Source organism: Myotis myotis, unplaced genomic scaffold, assembly GCF_014108235.1.
Source record: "Myotis myotis isolate mMyoMyo1 unplaced genomic scaffold, mMyoMyo1.p scaffold_m19_p_13, whole genome shotgun sequence".
Taxonomy (NCBI): domain Eukaryota; kingdom Metazoa; phylum Chordata; class Mammalia; order Chiroptera; family Vespertilionidae; genus Myotis; species Myotis myotis.
In genome coordinates this window covers 40,126,674-40,146,721 of record NW_023416317.1, presented here as the reverse complement: position 1 = coordinate 40,146,721, position 20,048 = coordinate 40,126,674, and the positions used below count along the sequence as shown (strand labels likewise).

At 38.5% G+C, this 20,048-nt stretch overlaps 1 protein-coding gene across 2 annotated transcripts in view; it reads right to left on the bottom strand.

Moving 5' to 3' along the window:
- Positions 1-254: 254 nt before the first annotated feature.
- The window catches only part of NR1D2 (nuclear receptor subfamily 1 group D member 2), a 29,717-nt gene continuing 9,923 nt past the window's right edge, over positions 255-20,048 (bottom strand). The window contains exons 2-8 of one of the 2 annotated variants that reach the window (XM_036332758.1): positions 19,741-20,007; positions 18,743-18,831; positions 15,866-16,010; positions 12,946-13,568; positions 10,858-11,043; positions 8,526-8,736; positions 255-3,665 (exon numbers count right to left, since the gene is read on the bottom strand). In XM_036332758.1, coding sequence (XP_036188651.1) covers positions 3,469-3,665; positions 8,526-8,736; positions 10,858-11,043; positions 12,946-13,568; positions 15,866-16,010; positions 18,743-18,831; positions 19,741-20,007 — 1,718 coding nt within the window. In that variant the 3' untranslated portion in view covers positions 255-3,468. The remainder of the gene's footprint in view (positions 3,666-8,525; positions 8,737-10,857; positions 11,044-12,945; positions 13,569-15,865; positions 16,011-18,742; positions 18,832-19,740; positions 20,008-20,048) is intronic. The other variant, XM_036332759.1, reaches the window with a different exon arrangement.

Below are 20,048 nucleotides of genomic sequence, written 5' to 3'. Positions count from 1 at the left end.
GAAGGTAGGGGAGGGTGGGAGTAAGGGGGAAAGATCAACCAAAGGACTTATATGCAAGCATATAGGCCTAACCAATGGACACGGACAACGGGGGGGGGGGGGGGGGGGGGGTGAGGGCATGAGCAGGGGGGCGGGGGGTCGGGGGGGTAGGGGGTAACGTGGGGATAAGGACACATGTAATATCTTAAAATATATTAAAAAATAAAAAATAAAATAAAAAGTTTGTCCAAAAAAAGAAGATACCAAAAACCACACTTGGTTAGAAATAATATTTATTATCCCCTCCCCCCCAATGTACAGATTACTTTTCAGAAACATGGAAGGTATTACCCATGTCCTCATCAGTAACAGTTTATAGAAAATAAACTTAATTCATATCTCGTCAACAATATATTTCTATCATTTTTTTAAAACAATAGCCATTTTATTTTTCCATGTTAGTCCAAGAATAACTTCAAGTTTTGTTTCAGATCAAATCAAGATAATCTTTGCTTATAGGTCATTTCTTGACAGAACCCCTCCCCCCAACCCCTAAAAAAAATTCTATATCCTAAGTGATAAACTCTTCTTGTACATTCAGCAAACTTTATATTGGAAAGGAAAAAGAATAATTGAGATAGGTACTTACTCTCGTGCACAGTAATAAATCTAGCTGAGCTTCTACACCTTGCCTTGCAATGATGTTTACATAAAATAACTCATATCTTATCAAGTTACAATGGTAATTTCTTGAAATGTTGATATGAAAACTATACACTTAATCCTTCTAATTTTTTAATCTGTAATTAAACCATTGCCATAAGAAAAAGCTGCATTCCAAGATGTTACCCATTTCCCTCAGCTATTTCTCTCTAAAAGCTTGAATCCTCTTCTCAGATCATATAAAGAGACACATTAAAAGCACAGGGGGGGGGAAAAAAGTTTTAGCTTGCTAACATAATGCCCTTAAGTGTGCTGACATAATGCCCATATTTTAACTTTAAAATGTAAAAATCACGAGTTAAAGCATCACTTAATTCATACAGTACAATATTAATTCATCAACAGCGTCCCACCGACTCAGAAGTTTCCTAAAACTCATAAGTTTCCTAAAACTGGTTTGTCTTCTCTGCATTTAGTAAGTTTATAACCAATGACCCAATCAAAGAATGTGCTTGTAATAGGCTGCTGGTTTAATTTTAGAATTAGAAGTTTCAATGTTGGGCTATTTTCAAATATAGAAATGCTATGAGTGGCACATGAATTATTAATTTTGTTTCCCATTACCTACAGGAAGAATTCATTCAAATAAAATTTTACAAGACAAAATGCAAATCTACATACCTATACATCGACGTATACATGTATATATTGAACCTAACTAAGGTTTTATAAGCAATACTAACACAGTTCTGGTTACACATTCCTAAAGACTTAGTAATTGTTTTAAAGATACATGTTATAAAGCCACTTATGCAAAAGGCAAAAATTAAGAATCAAGATGATCTTTGAGGTTTTCAGTATTATTTCAAAAAGCTGTTTCTATTCCCCATAGAAGAAAACTATGTATTTATCTCAGGGGAAAAAATTATAAAAAGATAATGCTATCATGTAAAGAATTCACAAAACTATACTATATATCCCATAAGAGTCATACCTATTTAAGGTAAATCACAATTATGGTTTATATTGTATTATAGACATCACCATCACCTTTCCTCTTTAATAATGAGAGGGTTTAACTTTATTTTTAACTTACTTAACCAGTGCCACAGGAATTCAAGTACCCACAGCAACAAGTTAAACAAGATTACAAAATAAGGCATTCTGCTCACGTCATTAAAGTAACAGGCTGAGTATAGTAAAGTGAGCTCTTTCCATTTTTGAAAATTTATATAATCCAAAAATTATATAGAAGGCAATCTTATTCTCCCCCCCCCCCCAAATAAAACAATTAGTTGCTATTTTCTAGGGGAACAGAAAAACACATAAAATCCTCAACTTTGGCTATTTCTCCTACTTCTATAAAAAGGCTGCTCTTACCTATTTAATAAAGCCCAAAAAAGGTGAATGAAATGTTTTTGACTATACCACTTCTAAACCTGTAAGTCACATACTAAATGATTTTCCTAATTATAGATTAAATCTAATTTGATAAAATCCCTGTAGTGTTATTTAGGCGGGGAAGAGTAGACTCAGAACACACTTGTGCGCACGCGCGCACACACACACACCAACATATTAAACAACTTTCTTAAACATTGACTGGTTCCTCAGAATGAATCAAAATATTATTTATCATCAAGCTGCAGCATGTGTATAAAGGGCAGCAATGTTACCTTTTTTAGCTCAAGGTAAGAATCTGAATAAACTTTTAAACAACTATTCCCTTGAACCAAAACCTTTACCAAAGGTGAACTCTAAAGTACATATTTTCTGAAATTTGGACTCGACTGCCTGTTGCATTTTTACATTAAGTGCTGCTTAAACAAAAAAGAGCATAAATTCAACATCCTACTGTCTAAACATTTAAAGCAATGGTTATGTCATCAATAAGTAAAATGCACCTAATTTGGGTCTTTTGACACCTCTTCTTTTAAGTTTATTGTATGATAAAGTTCTTCACAGTTTAAAATATTGTGAAGAAATATAGGTATAACCACATTCACATACATCTTATGTACACATACTATGTATCTGATGTACCCATAAACTCTGTGTGTGTGTGTGCCAGGATGATACCCCACACATATGCAGGAACCCTGAATAGATTGGTGTGGACTATGAAATCATTTCTAAGAAATGCTTACCAATCAGAAAAGAATATTATAATGAATAATTATACTAACAAAAATTTTACCTTATTTACATAGTGCCTATCTCCCAGGAGGTAAATATGCTTTATAGAAATTTTTTTAGAATCTGTGAGGTGAGGCATTGGAAACATTGTCAGTTCTCATTTCCCACAACCAACCAACCTGCCCAGGATCATACACTTGAACAGTGGCAGAGTAAAACAGACAGGGAAGTCTCCTCACCTACAAAGTCTCCAATCACCAGATCCAATAGTCCTGTGGTAAAATCAAGTTTCCATCCTACAATAGAACTTCCACCACAAAGGATTAACTTTTAAGTCCTCATATACTTGGGACTGTGCGTTACATTTATACCACAGGGAGATCAAAATGGTTTTTGGTTTTGGCAGATGAAAAAGTCTAACATTCAGTGTAACTATAATTCAGTGTAACTTCTCCAGTTAAGTGCGACACAGCTGATTGGTCTACCAGGGAAATGCGGTCAACGTCTAATCATAGCTGAAAAAAATCTCAATCCAAACAGCTACTGCATGACAAAGAGATGGCCTACAATCTTGTGTTTCTTAAAGGCCTTCCTATCTCCACATATGGTACAGTATACACATATAAATAAGCATTTTAGCACAAATGTACAGTTAATATGACTCAGTTCATGTTAAATAAATGAAGGCCTTTAGGGGTGAACTTTAAAGGCCAAGAGTTCCTCAGAGTGCATGTTGTTTAAAGATCGAAGATCTGGCAACTTTAGAAGAAGTTTTGTAAAAATAGAGGCCTCATTTGGGTGGTTTTTCGTTATTAAGGTCCTTAGTGCACGGATGAGAGTTTCCTGCAAAGCCTCCACAGAGTTGACGTTTTCTATTCCAGATCGATCTAATGCAGAGTAAGGAATAGAGAAATAAGAAGGAGAGGATATATTACTGACATTCAAAATACACATAATTCCTGTTCATCGATTGCGTTAATGAATTTAAAACAAGATTTTATACATTGGAACACAGGCAAAAGATAACTGACAAAGTTTTTTAAATCCCAGTGGCAAATTTTTATAGCTATTTATTGTATTATAAAGATATGTATCACCTGGTACACTTGATACTTGAGGTTCTGATTTTTAAAAAAATGAGATGCTACCTGCTCATTTTAACTGCTAATTGGAAAAACAAAATGAACAGTGCGGTTCAGAAATATAATTGCACCTCATATGGAATATACCCACATTTGCATGCTACCATGTGTGGTAGGCTGCCTCTAAAAGAGCCTCAGTGACCTCCTCGTCCTGGTATCCTTGTCCTTGTGTATCTATCCCTCTTCACTTGAGTGGGCTAAACTTCCTGACTCATCACTAATGAACAAAATATTAGATTACCAAAAAAAATGTAGCTTCCTTGTCCAGCTGGCTCAGTGGTTGAGCGTCAACCCAGGAACCAAAAAGTCACCTGTTCAATTCCTGGTCAGGGCACATGCCTGGGTTGTGGGCTTGATCCCCAGTAGGGGTGCATGCAGGAGGCAACCGATTGATGATGTCTCTCTCTCATCGATGTTTCTATCTCTCTATCCCTCCCTCTACCTCTCTCTCTAAAAAAATAATCAAAATAAATAAATAAAAATAAATTATCTTAAATAAATTAAATTTAAAATTTTTTTTAAAAATGTACCTTCTATCTTAGGCACTCACAAAGCCAGATGCCACGCTGTGAGCTGCCCTACGGAGTGGCCCAGTGCGAAGGAACAGAGGTTGGTCTCCAGCCAACAGCCAGCAAGGAACAGAGGCACTCAGTCCAACATCGTGCAAGGATCTGAATCCTGCCAACAACCCTGTGAATAAGCCTGGAAGCAGACTCTTCCTTATAGAGCCTTCATATGAGATCGCAGCCCTGCCCAGAGCTGGCTACAATCTCCTAAGAAACCTGGAGCCAGAACACACATCTAAGCCACACCATACCCCTAACCCTCAGAAACTGTGGGAAATAAATGTACACATTTTTAAGCCACTAAGTTTTAGAGTCACTTGTACAGTAATAGATAGCCAACATACTATGCAACTTTAATGCCTGCATGCACTTTCATTAAGCAAACTGTTTATTAAGCTCATCATACCAATAATAAATAAGTGGTTAATAAACTAGCAATAAAAGGAAGTATCTTTTAAAACAAAAGTATCTTAAAATCAGCCAAACCTATGTTGTTTGCCCATTGACTTTTTTCATCATCGAGGGCTATTTCTTCCCTTTACAATAGGAGGCAGTAGTGTGCAAGAAATAGTCAATGGCTCCCAGTATAGGGAGTTGTAATTGATAAGAAAAACACTTCTCCAAGGAAACAAAATTCTCTGGCCATTTATACCCTTTTTCATTTTTTACAAGGAGATTAAGGAAGTCTTCCATTGTAACTGATAGCTTAAAAAGCCATTTGCAATACAAACACTTAGAACAAGGACTAAAATTTAATAGTAAAGGAAAAACAGTTTAACTCTAAATGCAGAAAAATTAATGAAAATAGGCTTATCTTACATTTAATAAACTTGGATTATTATCAATACTATGCACTAATTCTTTTTTTTTAAATATATTTTATTGATTTTTTACAGAGAGGAAGGGAGAGGGATAGAGAGTTAGAAACATCGATGAGAGAGAAATATCGTTCAGCCGCCTCCTGCACACCCCCTACTGGGGATGTGCCCGCAACCAAGGTATATGCCCTTGACCGGAATCGAACCCGGGACCCTTCAGTCCGCAGGCCAACGCTCTATCCACTGAGCCAAACCGGTTACGGCTACACTAATTCTTATAGAAAAAGAAACAAATTGGTGACTACTGATTTGAACTATATGGTAATTCTTAAGAAAAAGCACACAAATGAATGTTGACTGTTTGGGGGGTGTCATAATTTGTCAGACAAAATTGTTCAATGAATAAAAGACCTCTTTTCTCTTAACATTTGATATTGGCCATACAATTCATAAGGGTCATCTTTGCAAAATTAACTAAAGTTTTTAACAATGCTTCTACAAGTTACCGCTGCCTTTAATATCCAACTAACTGTTTTCTTTAATATCCTTGCAATTTATTAATTCATTCACCAAACTCTTATTGAATGTAGGTGGTTACTGTGATAGGTGCTAAAGAATTAGCAGTGAACATAACCCAAAATTCCTTCCTTTACAGAGCTCATAGTTTGGCAGAAGAAAGTAACTGGTTTGCATTATATCATCAGTAACTTACAATACCAACAGCTGGAAAAGAATGACAGTGATCCCCACAAGCAAAATAATCTCGATGGGCAAAGAAAGAAACAAACAGTAAGTGGGAAAGGATGTTTGAGTAGAGGAAGTGGTTGTCTTCTGGTGAATGTTTTGTGTTTGGATCACCTATGCTTCTCTATACAACTCAGAACTTCATGGAGCCGAAACCGGTTTGGCTCAGTGGATAGAGCGTCGGCCTGCGGACTGAAAGGTCCCGGGTTCGATTCCGGTCAAGGGCATGTACCTGGGTTGCGGGCACATCCCCAGTGGGGGATGTGCAGGAGGCGGCTGATCGATGTTTCTCTCTCATCGATGTTTCTGACTCTCTATCTCTCTCCCTTCCTCTCTGTAAAAAATCAATAAAATATATTTAAAAAAAAAAAAAAGAACTTCATGGAAATGGATGCCTACATCTAATGATGTAAATCATATTACATTTTTTTAAAACCTCAATTTCTAAAACCATGTTTTCATGATTAAGAGGCCAAAGAACCTAACTACAAATCTAGCTAGATCGTAAAACAATAACCCTCTAGAAACTATAACAGAATACACAGCCTAAAGTGGAAATTCATCTTCTAAATGATGCACTAAATCCTCACTATGCAGTTTAACTCTGACACATCCAACATCTACTTCCTTGGCTGCTGCTGCTTCCCTCTCCCAAGCCTGTACTCCTCACCAAATCTCCTCTTTATGCACATTCTCGTCCCACAGGATGGAAGTTACATTCCTTCAACAAAAACCTCTATGAGGACAACTAAAATCTGTATGAGCCTTGGTCTCATACCTACATGCCAGTCCCTAATCTTCAATTGAAAGAGACTGGTGCCATTTCACACAATCTGGTTCAATTTCCAGCCCCGTCAAGGAGTGTGGGAGTCAACTGGTCTACTATATGTCTCTCTCAATTGATGTTTCTATTTCTTTCTATTTCTCTCTCTCTCTCTCTCTCTCTCTCTCTCTCTCTCTCTCTCTCTATCTCTATCTCTATCTCTGTCTCTATCACTTTCTCCTTCCTCTCCTCCTTCCCTCCGTTCCATTCTCTCTCGAAAAAAAAATCAAAGGAAACTATCCTCGGGTGAGAATTTATTTTTAAATGTGAGCATGTTGAAATTATAAATAAAACCAATACAGTAACTGAAAAAGTAAAATTTGTAAAAATTGAGAGGAAAAGTGAGAGGATACTTATCAGTTATAGCTAGTAAATGAAAAGAGGTATAAGCGTAGTATTTAGAGTTGGGTGGGCAACCATCAGAACAATCAAAATGAAAGACGGTTAGAAATATAGTTTTCTGAAGAACAGGCTTGGAGTAGCAGAAGGAAGGAGAGAATTTTCATTTAGTACTCTTCGGTAGTTCCTGAATGTTATTTTCTTGTCTAGATAATGCTTTAACAATAACATCACTTTATAAGTGGTAAAGATTTAAATTTGACATGAATACTATCATATATTTAAGTGAAAACATATTATTTTAAAATGCACGGAATTGTGCATGTTAAGTGTGTTTCTTGTAGATCTTCATATATAAACATTGCAAAAACAAGAATGCATATATTCTTTTCTAAAGTTTTCCACTTAATAGGTCCAACTTTTTTTTTTTAATATATTTTATTGATTTTTTTAAAGAGAGGAAGGGAGAGGGATAGACAGAAACATCAATGAGAGAGAAACATCGACCAGCTGCCTCCTGCACACTCCCTACTGGGGATGTGCCCGCAACCAAGGTACATGCCCTTGACCGGAATTGAACCTGGGACCCTTGAGTCTGCGGGCTGACGCTCTATCCACTGAGCCAAACTGGTTAGGGCTAGGTCCAATATATTTTACATAACATATATCAAAATAAGCAGGCAAGTGGATAAATGCAGATAGCAGAATGGATAGCAAGAGACTCCTAATGTTATCTTTTTGGTAGTGATATTATCACCCTTATTTCAACTTACTATTTTCAATTTTTCAAAGAACTCAGATTATTCTTATGGCCAAGAAACAGAACAAGGCTTTTTCAAAAGGAGATTAAAACAAAATAAAAACTATGGTCCTGGTGGAAAATACAAATGACAGTAGTAGCAGAGTTCCTAGCATAGAGCTCTGCCTCACCCCCTGCCTTCATTTCTTCCTGGAGTTTCTCTGGATATAGTCCTCCTCCTCCACCACCTCTGCCACAACCTGTTTCAGAAGTGCTCATTCCACTGCCTCAGACCTAGAGTTATTTCAACAGCCTCCACCTGACTCTCCAGCTCTAATGACTCGCCTGTCTAATCCGCCCAGATAACAATGCAAAAGTAATGTTAAAGCATCACTTTGTTCGTGCATGATCGTTCCTCTACCTAAGAAGTTACACTGGCTTTCTGCTGTCCCAGTTCCTTACAGCTTCTCTACTTAGTTCTCACAGCTGTTATTCCACAACCTCGTTAACTGCTACCTTCTCCCCAGTTGGTCATTATATTCTAGGTGTGGCACAGTTTTGAACCAGCTTGCTTACCTGCAGATACCAGGACAACTGCTGTAAACAAACTCATCTCTTCATCGCTAAGCTGGAGAGCGTTCAGCTTCTCACTAAACTCAAACATAGAATTCAGCAGATCCCCGGCTCCCATTGAGTGCAAGTCATCCACGCTATACTTCTTTCCACTTAAAAAGGTGACAGTACGCTCCTTTGCATCAAATAATGAAGCAAACCGTACCATTAAAACCTGGAAAAAGAAAAATATTCAAGTATATTTGAAGAAGTTCAATACCAGTGCTAAGAAATGCCTCAGTATTCAAGTCAGTTAAAAACATTCTACATATAAAAAAGCTGTAAAGGAAAAACTGAGTTTACCCAGAATCATTTCCTTAAGGTAAATTCTCTACCAAAGCAGTAAAATTCCAAGGAGATTTTTTTTTTCTAGCAACCAGTAGCAAAATACTTAAGTCCTGTGATACTCTATCAATAAAGATTCTGAAATGCAAATACAAAATTAAAGCAAGCAATAATGCCAAGAAATTTGAAACTGGGCCTTGGCCAAAGGCATTAAAGGAACTTTTTAAGTTATCAAGTATATCTCACAGTCTCTAAGCCCTGAATAAAAAAGCAATATTTCAATGCAGTAACACTTGGAAATATCAAAACATCAAATGCAGCCAAGGCATATGCAACAGATGAACTCTAATTAGACCATTTCAAGAAATCATAGCCCAAAGAGACAATATACAAAGACAACTATTACAGTAAAAGTGGTCTACACACCAAGTTAGAATCAAAATCCAAACCAAACCAGTCAACCATTGCTTACCCACAGCACGCCGTCCACTATACTAAATGGTGACATCTGTCACATATTTCCCTCATCATCAGCGGAACACTGATCACCTTCTCTTTGCAATGCTCCCAAGCAAAGACTTGTTTCACCCAAAACAATCCAAAAGAGGGCGAGCCTTCTATGAAGATGGTGCTACCTAGAATACAGCAATCCCAAGGCAAATCACACCGCGGAAAGAACCCAAGACATGGAATTGGGGGTTTGTGTTCCAGCCCTGACTGTGTTACGAATTTACTGGTAGTCCAAGAAAAGTCTCTTTACCTCTCTGGGCTGTAGTTACTTAACTTCAAAAATGGGTGAATTGATATATAATACTTTAATCAATTTTTAAAAAAGGTGAATTGATCACTACACACCTTGTGGCTTTAAATCTTAAGTGTAATGTTTTCCTTTAAACTGAAAATCCTAACCTATAGGCGTTATTTTTTAATAAACCATAGATATTTCACTCATGAACAAGGCTTCTTTCTTCTCTGTTCTAGTCCAGGTGCCCCAGAAAATAGAGCCTAAGGTAAAAGTTTATGTGGGGTGTGCACTGGCATATGTGAAAACAAGAGTAGGGAAAAAGGAAATGGAATAGGGAAGCAGAGAGAGCAGATATTAGCAACATGTACTGAGCTAGCCACCACTTACTAAGAAAAACTAAGAACTCAATCATGTGGGACTTTTATGGAGAAATGGCTCCCTACTCCCACAAATCAAAGATTTCACCCACCAGACATCAACTTCCCACCTCCCACCTCCCACCCTGCATTTCAGAATAATGCACAAGTGAGCTCCAATCAAGTCCTGAGACTTCTCATACCTCAGAGCAATAGGGAAGCCATGGAGCAGACCGTGAGAGTCACCTAAGCACAAGAGGCACTGTCTGTGTCCTACTAAACTTGCCAACCGTGGCTGCCTCAAGCCCAGGCAGAAGGCATCGCACAAGAGAAGCTGGAGTAGAAAAAGTAGCCATGGATTCTGGAGGGAGATGAGGCCAAGAAAATCTGAGCTGGCACGGAAGAGATGTCTGATACATCCACCAAATACAGGGTGGGGCAAAAGTAGGTTTACCGTTGTTTGTGTGGAAAATGCAGTAATAAATAATAATGCAAGAATAAATTCTTGTATTTTGCATACTCACAACTGTAAACCTACTTTTGTCCCACCCCGTATTCTACAATCTCCTAAAAGAAAAGACCACTCTCTAGTTACCCTTCATATTCTGTACAGTCAACACCAGGCTAGGCTTTCAGTAGGTGTCCATCACTCTGCAGATCCCACCAAGTCCACGTCTAAAAGCAATCCTAGAACCTGGAGTTTGTATGCTGGAAATACAGATCATTCAGATTTTAAGTCCTAAGAATTGCATTTACCTAGCTAGCCTCTCTCCCAAGATCCTGAAATGGTCATCCTTTTGTTGGTAGTTTCGGCCTCTGGACTACAAATACTCATTTAGAAAAGAAGTAAAATGCATGGAAATAAAATACTACATGCCGTGTATCCATACTCAAGATTAACAAAATCTACCTCAAAAGTCCCAGCCTTTAAAAGGTTGACTTGGTCATGCTGAGAGAGGTCTCTGAATCCAGGAATACGCTTTGCAAATTCCACCACTTCTTTCACTGCCGGGGTGAAGCTCATTGAAAATTCTTCCCAGATTTCATGCCCTGATTTATGAGGATCCACATATGGAGACTTACTCATTGGACAAACCTAATATGCACAAAACAGAAAAACTCTTTAATTGTGAGAGGTGGTAAAGAAATTTCAGAAGTAGCATCTCCATCATTGGAAATACCAACATGAAAATAACCTTCAGGTGCTAGTGATAACACTTTCTCTTTTGGATACTCTGCCTTTAGACCAAAAGCCTCACAGCAACCTATTTAAATAGCAATTAACTTGTTATCACGCAAGAGGCAGCCTACGCAAAAAATGAGCTCATTAACAAGCTATTTCAAAAACCCATTGCAGCCTGACCGGTTTGGCTCAGTGGATAGAGCATCAGCCTGTGGACCAAAGAGTCCCAGGTTCGATTCCGGTCAAGGGCATGTACCTTGGTTGAGGGCACATCCCCAGTGGGGAGTGTGCAGGAGGCAGCTGATCGATGTTTCTAACTCTCTATCCCTCTCCCTTCCTCTCTGTAAAAAATCAATAAAGTATATTAAAAAAAACAAAACAACCCATTGCACAGGTTGAAGGGTTCATTTTGTAGCACTGCTGCCACCTTATGCTGGCTTTATGGTTCAAAAAATAATCACACATATTTACTTCTCAATCCTATTAGTTATGGAAGATATTACAATTTCTTAGATGAGAAAACGAGACTCTAAGATGTTTAGTGACTTACCAAATAAAGCTAAAAGTCAAAGGCCAAGAACTCAAGTTCATAGTTAATATTTCAAAACTCACTTTTTTCTAAATGGTCACAATTACAATGTTGTGATTTCAAAGAGGAAAATATAGTGAGATGCCTCAGTTCTTTAAAAAGATCACTAATCAAAAAAAATAAAAAATAAAAAGATCACAAATCACCTATTTTATAAACAATGATGTAAGCACTGACCTCCACTTAGTCAATAGGAAAAAAAGACTGGAGTACAAGGTGCAACTTCTAAATGAGGATTGGGAAGGAAAAATAGGAAGCTAAAGGCATAAAAACACTAAAAAGATTAGGAAGCATGTGCTGTAATCTCTATTAGTAAAATCATCCTTTAAATTTTCACTAAATCCATGAGATCCAGGGATGAAATAATTCTGTAACCATGATTTTTTCCCCTCAATAAGGCAGCCACTAATTCTAATAAAACATAAGGTCACATTTCAGATCAATAGGATCAAATACTTGCAAGTGACCAAAAATTCTAACAGAAGGATTGAGGTAAGTCAACTATTTTGAAAATACAAAGAGAAGGCTTTAATTACCTGGCTGTGGGAAATACCAAGCACTATCAAAGGACCTCGTGATTTAAACTGGAAATGGTGCAGTACTGATGCTTTTGATGAAATTTTGGCTGAATATAAACACTGTACTTTCATGTAGACTGTTGTATTTGATGAAAAAAACTTGAATGATATGAGTAACATTAACTCATCTCATAGGATGAAGTCTGAGAAAATCCTAAGCTGCCTATTAAATGAAAATATTCCTAAATTCTAACACAATAAAACTTCCATGTTCTATATCCAAAGACCTATTTGCATTATAATGGTTAAAGAAAACTCCACAGAAATCAAGAAATTACTGCCCTTAAAGGGAAAATCCCAAAGCTAGTATGGTAGTGATTAATCAGAATGCTTAAATTTTGAAAGGAATTTCTAAGAATTAAAGGACCAATTCTACATGATCCACGTTTTACATAAAATCCTAATGCCAATCATAGTATCAATCAAATCACATGCTTGTACCTGTGTGTAAAATTAGGTCATTCAACAAATGATGTCTACTAAAAGCATCTGACCTAAAGTATTGCCCAAAACTGATTCTGTAAAACTCTTAGGTTTTGACACCCCCTCTCCCACCCTTGAAGTAGGTATATCCCCCACATAGAAGAAAACCTTCAAAGCTTTCCTTAATACGAGGTGAGCAAAAAAAAAAAATTGATTTCACTATACCAGATGCATTCTCCCTCCATTGTTGCACAGGTAACTATTCTTGTTCTCATTCTGAGAAAATCCATCTATGGAAACTCTATCACATACTCTTTGAGTATAAGCATTGGAGAAGTTCATACAATGTCCATTTGCAATACAAATGGCATGCCCATTTGGGTAGTGCATTATGTTCCTCCCCTTATACTGTCCATTGAGATTCTGCTGGCTCTCACTACAAGGAAAATGGCTGCTAAGCCCATTGCCACAATGGTCATGATTTAAATTATACTGCTCCAAGTTCTTGGGAATCCGTTCTCTCTGGGGCTGCATGGTCTCTGCTGAGTTTTCTCGCTGCTCTTGATTATACAAAAAGGTATCCTTGTGGGCTCTGGTCACCATGCCAATCACTTCCTCCTTTGCAAAATCAGAAGAGGGAGGAGAAGAGCTTTTGATGCTTTCTTGCTCCAGCTGGGGCTTGGGTCGCAGCTGTTCCTGGGCGGGTAAGGCTGTCTGTTCATGGTCTACTAATGTGTCATTTTGCAAATGACCACTGAACTGGCTGTTCATCATGCTCTTCATCGCACTCTGCATTTCAATTAGCATCCTCTGTTTTTCACGCTTAGGAATACGACCAAACCGAACAGCTATTGAAGAAAAAGATATTTAACATCTATATTCTAAATAAGACCTGTTTATAAAGAAAAATAACACAAAATTATCTTTGTTAGCTATGACCTCTAGCCATATAAGAAAAGAGTATCTACATGTCTCCGACACAAATTATTCTGAACTTACTGGCTGTACCATAGGAAGTGGGAGGGAGAAAATGTTCCATTGTTCTCCCAAAACAAAACTAAGGAGAAGATCTACCTCTTGGATAATTTATAAGCACAAATCTAGAAACGAAACTTTAAATTAACTAATGAAAATCAGAGCATGAAGCAGACCAGCACGACTACACAGCACCTTATTAGTAAGGCTGCAGGCTCTGTTCCTAAGAAGGAATTCAATACTTACATCCATTAACACTAATGGAACCTAGTAGGCACAATCACTCCCTGAATATCTGACTTTTCTCAATTCATTTTCATAATCTTATTCTCAAGATCCAACAAAACCCAATTTTAAGTGACCTGTTCTTTCCTTTACTGGCTTCTTTAAAAATAAAATCTTAAAAAAATAAACAACAACAAAAAACACATGGTCAATAGAAATGTAGTTATTGAAAAATCAACTTGCTGGATTTTTATTAAAATCAATGAAACAAATAAAAATGAAATCATTCATCCTCCATTATTTTAGAGACTAGTCTTAGAATGTGCCTGTCTCCAACATTCCTATCCTAGAGGGAAAGGAAAAAAAAGCTTCTGTCTAGTCTTTTCATACAAAGATAATAAAAACTTAATATACCACCCAGTAAGAAAGCCTTACTAATGTAAATGTATCTCTGACATTATCAAACAAACAAGTCCATAGTGTTTCACATTCTACACCTCTACTCCCTCTCCCCTTCACAAATGATAGACATTTTTATTCTTTTGGGGCAATCACAGTATCTATCAACTTTGGATTACTATTTCTAGTGCTATAAAAAAATTTTCAGGCAATTAAAAATCCCGAACATCAAACTGCTGTAAATCTCTTATTCAAGAAGCTCCTCATTGCAATACGTATTTCTGTGTCAGTAAGAGTAACCTAATGGACTGTTTAAATGCCCCTCCCCTAGATAAATGAGGTTCATTCTTAGCAATTCTTAATTAACCCTACTAAACTAATCCCTAATGTTTCTTTAAATTTTGCATCTCCTTTCAATGTACTCAGAATCTGTATCCTAAAAACACATTATCATCTCAGGGCTGAGAAAGTAATAGAGATAATGCGCATAACGAGAAATGAGTTCATCAGCAATGCTGATATAATGGAGAAAGAGCCACGGATTCCTATATCAAGAATTCCAGCCGAAACCGGTTTGGCTCAGTGGATGGGGCATCGGCCTGCGGACTGAAAGGTCCCAGGTTCGATTCCGGTCAAGGGCATGTACCTGGGTTGCGGGCATATCCCCAGTGGGAGATGTGCAGGAGGCAGCTGATCGATGTTTCTCTCTCATCGATGTTTCTAACTCTCTATCTCTCTCCCTTCCTCTCTGTAAAGGGTCAATAAAATATATTTAAAAAAAAAAAAAAAAAAAAGAATTCCAATTTGGCTCAGTGGATAGTGTCGGCCTCTGGACTAAAAGGGTCCTGGATTCGGTTCTGGTCAAGTGCACATGCCTGGATTGCGGGCTTGTTGCATGCAGGAGGCAGCCAATCAACGATTCTCTCTCATTGCTGATGTTGCTATCTCTCTCTCCCTCTCCCTTCCTCTCTGAAATCAATAAAACTACTTTTAAAAAAAGAAAAACTAAATCTTTTTTTTTGGGGGGGGGGTGGGGAAGAAGTATTGAAATTGTATGGGGGAGGGGAATCTTTTTATAAGAACCAACAAAATAAAAGAAGTGAATCCTAGCCAATTTGGCTCACTGGGTAGAGCATCGGCCTGCAGACTGAAGCATCCCAGGTTCGATTCGGTCAAGGGCACATGCCTGGGTTGCAGGCTCAATCCCCAGTAGGGGGCGTGCAGGAGGCAGCTGATCAATGGTTCTCTCTCATCATTGATGTTTCTATCTCTCCCTCCCTCTCCCTTCCTCTCTGAAATCAATAAAAATATATATATATTAAAAAAAAAAAGTAGTGAGCCAAAGCTGTTCCTGGAATGTTGATGCTAAAATTTGACTTTAATGAATTTGGCATCCTACAAGGCATTAAAATGTGTTTTCTAAAATCTGCTTCACCCTAAGCATGAGAGGGCCACTGGTAACTGGTTTATAGCTCTGGTTTATGCTGAGGAATAAAAGCCAGCCCATGTGCTCTAAGAAAGAACGCTCTTTAAACTGGGAACATACCATCTCTCGACATTCCAACAGACAGACACTTTTTAAAGCGACACTGCTGACATCTGTTCCTATTCATTCTCATTATAGAACAGTTTTCATTCTTCAGGCACTTCTTGTACTGGATGTTTTGCTGAATGCTTCTCCGAAAGAAACCCTAAGAACAAAGGAAGATGTACCCATTCATTTAAAAACACCCAGATGAACTCCTTATAAGTAGTTTCCTCCAATCCCTAACCATCCATTACTAGCCATACCTGAGAAATAATTTTGGCTTAGACCCAAGGGAAATATAATCTCGACCCATGGGATTTGCCTGCATTCTTACCAGTATCAATAAGCACCTATATCTACTAGCTGAACAAAACCCTCTTCCCTTTCTTCCTTTTTGCTGACTCTTGCTGCTTTCCAAGCACCCTTGTACTACACTTTCCCCTGTTACCAGCCCCTGCCTGCAGCCACATTTCCCAGCCCATACTTTAATCACATATAAATTCCAAAACTCTTGAAATAGGGCTTATTTTCAAAGAGTTAACAGAAAAATATGTTCCATAGCTACAGTAATCCCCTCACTGGAACGAAGGATTACGTTAGCAAAGCTTGGTCTCCCCTAGATCATTACCTGCTGACACCTGCAAGGCCTGCTTATATGTGCCAGATGTTCTTGGTTGCTTGCCAGCAACAGGTAAGTGTCACACTAGAGACCAACTAATGATCCAGGAAAAGAGTTCCCAGCTAGATGGCTATAGATTACTGCCTTCACTAAACAAATAAAGTAAGTGCATGTGCTGTGACAGGTATTCAAAGATCCCCAGCTTAACAGTTCCAAGGAGAACGGAAAAGTCAAGAACAAATTACCGAAAGTAACTTGAACTGCAATTTCCTTGAATATCATAACCACACATTTCATGAATCTTATTAGTACTTGTGGGATACGGCATTTTTAGACTTTATTACTGTGGTACTATACTTGGACACTACAATATCTGAGCTAGACACACCTTTAAGACAGTATGGAGCAGTTATGTGTAAGTATCAAGAATACAAAAATTAGACTTATTGGCTTGTGCTTTTGTTTCTCTAGCCCATAATTACTTCACATTTTCGAGGGGGGAAAAAAAACAACAAAAAACAGTGTTTCCCCGGTGAGGTTGAAACGGCCCCAATGAGGTCGGGATGGCCCCAGTGAGGTTGAAACGGCCCCGGTGAGGTTGGGACGGCCCCGGTGAGGTTGAAACGGCCCCGGTGAGGTTGGGACGGCCCCGGTGAGGTTGAAACAGCCCTGGTGAGGTCAGGACGGCACCGGTGAGGTCGGGACAGCCCGGTGAGGCTAGGACGGCCCCGGTGAGGTTGGGACGGCCCCAGTGAGGTTGGGACGGCCCCGGTGAGGTTGGGATGGCCCCCGTGAGGCCAAAACAGCCCCGGTGAGGTCAAGATGGCCCCGGTGAGGTTTAAACAGCCCCGGTGAGGTCAGGACAGCCCCGGTGAGGTCGGGACAGCCCCAGTGAGGTTGAAACGGCTCCGGTGAGATAGGGATGGCCCCGGTGAGGTAGGGATGGCCCTGGTGAGGTCGGGACAGCCCCGTTGAGGTCAGGACGGCCCCGGTGAGGTCGGGACAGCCCTGGTGAGGACGAAACCGCCCCGGTGAGGTTGGGACGGCTCCAGTGAGGTTGGGATGGCCCTGGTGAGGTTGAAACAGATAATGGGGACCAGTATAGACTGATTAACAGGGGTAGATGCAGAGGCAGAGCAGCATTGAACAGACTGTCAAACTACAGTGGGAAGCCTGGGGAGGGTTTGCGGGGGTGGTTAAGAGATCAACCGAAGGACTTATATGCATGTATATAAGAATAACCAATGGACACAAGACACTAGGGGGTAGGGAAGGCCAGGGGAATGTCAAGGGGGGGAGGGGGGAAGGAGACATATGTAATACTCTTTGCAATACTTCAAGAAATAAAAATTATTTTTTAAAAAAAACAGTGTTTAAATAATTTTTAAAACAGTGGAAAATTGCTGCATCTATATAAAATACTGACCAGCTTGTTAAGTGACCTGACTATTAAGAATTAGCAAAACCACAATTCATTGAGAGCCACCCTAGAAAATATTTCTTCTTTCATCATGTATATTCATTATCTTGCTCACCCAACATGTCCTGCCAAACTGGATTCCTGCTTCTGGCCTTCAGTCAGAGAAGAGCAGGAGCACCTGCCTTGGCCAAGTTAATTCTGACACTCAGGAGAAAGGATTGTGCCAGATTTAAAAAGACAAAGAGAGATTCCCTAGATGTAAGTACAGACTATCTCCCATGGAATTATCTGATGGACACTGTAAAAAATATTCAACTAAACTTACAAATATAATAAACTTTCCCAAGAATTTAATTTATATCCAAGTTTCTTTTACTCACTTGGCATTACTTCCAAAGACATCACATTTTTATAAGTATCTAGGAATTATTCCCAGCTCCTAATACCTGACATGTCAGAATGATAATGTATCTGATAAGACCTATTCAAAGTTTGGTCTAAACCAAGTTCCAATAAAGCAAGTCTGTTTTGCTCCCTGCTGTTTCCCTATCACTAGAACAGCAGTTGGTGCATTAATAAATAAGCATTTGTGCACATAGTTTCATACCATAATTAAATTTGAGGGAGACAGCAAATTTATTTTGATCAAAATCTTTTTTAAAAAGTACTTTTCTGAATTAAAAACCTGTTTCTCAAAACAAGTTATGTTTATAACTACATAAAACGCTTAAGAGGTAAAGAAGAGCAATGAGTTCTCTCCTCCTCCCAGATTATCAACTGTGAAAACTGGCAAGCCAAACTCCAACTTGTTTGATTCCAGAATCAGGAGCTTAAAGTGACCAAAGCATGCTTTTACCTTGCAGCCTTCACAAGCATGAACTCCATAGTGGAATCCTGACGCCACGTCCCCACAGACTTTACACAGAAGAACCATGCCACTAAATTCTAAAGCACAAACAGAAACAAAAGTAAAGACAGGAGAATGTTTTCAACTGTTTGTTTTTTTTCCAATTGAGTATTTTATTTTGTTCAACTTGTGTTTTAAATAGATACAAATGTACTTTTATCATGTAAAAGAAAATTCCTTACACCAAATGAACAAATCAAAAGACATCATGGTTTTCTTTGAAACTCAGTTTATGGGACCAAAAATATTTCAGAAAGCTGATTTTGCCCTTTCCTGATGATTTTAAACATACTCTGAAATTTTGTAAATCTAAAGTTGCTTTACACCAGATATGCAACCAGAACTAAGAAAACTGTTCTCCTAGATAAGAATGGAGAAATCAATCAATAAAAAAAATGCAAACGATGTCTTCACAGGCTGCTGTCCACACACTAGATAGATCCTATTCCTTCCTGACCTTCTCTTATACCAGCCCATCTTACCTCCACACTCACTCAGGGGTCCAAATTCCACTACTCATTCAGTTATCCCAAATCCTGCTTTATTTCCAAATCTCAATGTTCCTAAGCTCCAACTTCATTAAAGCAAAAAACCCCTTCCCATAACGAGTAAGTACTCTGTTCTAGACACCAGATTCAGTGCTAGGAGCCCAGAAGAAAGGTAGTAACTGTGAAAATGTGGCAAAAGGGGAAACTAACTGTAGAGGATACATGGTCAGGCACAGTACATAACCCCATCTCTCACTGAGGCAAGGATCAGTTATGACAACTGCTTGAGGCTGTAACTTTAAAAACCATCACTGATTTCTTACCTAACTACTGAACTATTATTACTCAGAAAGGAGTGAAAATCATATTCCCAAATATAATGGTTCCCCCAAATGAAGAATTGATAAAGCCCCACCTGCAATTAATGGCACCAACCTTTAGAAAACTAAAGACACTTACTTGTCACTCCACTATGACTCTTTGTCATGCCAGGTGCACTTGACTTGCTTGTTTTCATAGAACAATCTATTCGATCATTTTTCAGAATGCCTTCAATACTGGAGAGATCACCACTTTTGGGATTACCATTGTTATCAGAATTAGAGCTATTTGGAGAAGATGGAACAGAAGAGAAGGAGGACTGGAAACTATTATCAGATCCCTCACTGTGACAAGAGGCAGGGCTAGAGGCTGAGCTGGAAGAACTGATGTAGGCAATCACACCTCCTAGAAAAAAAGAGAAATCAGATAATTAGATACATGATATA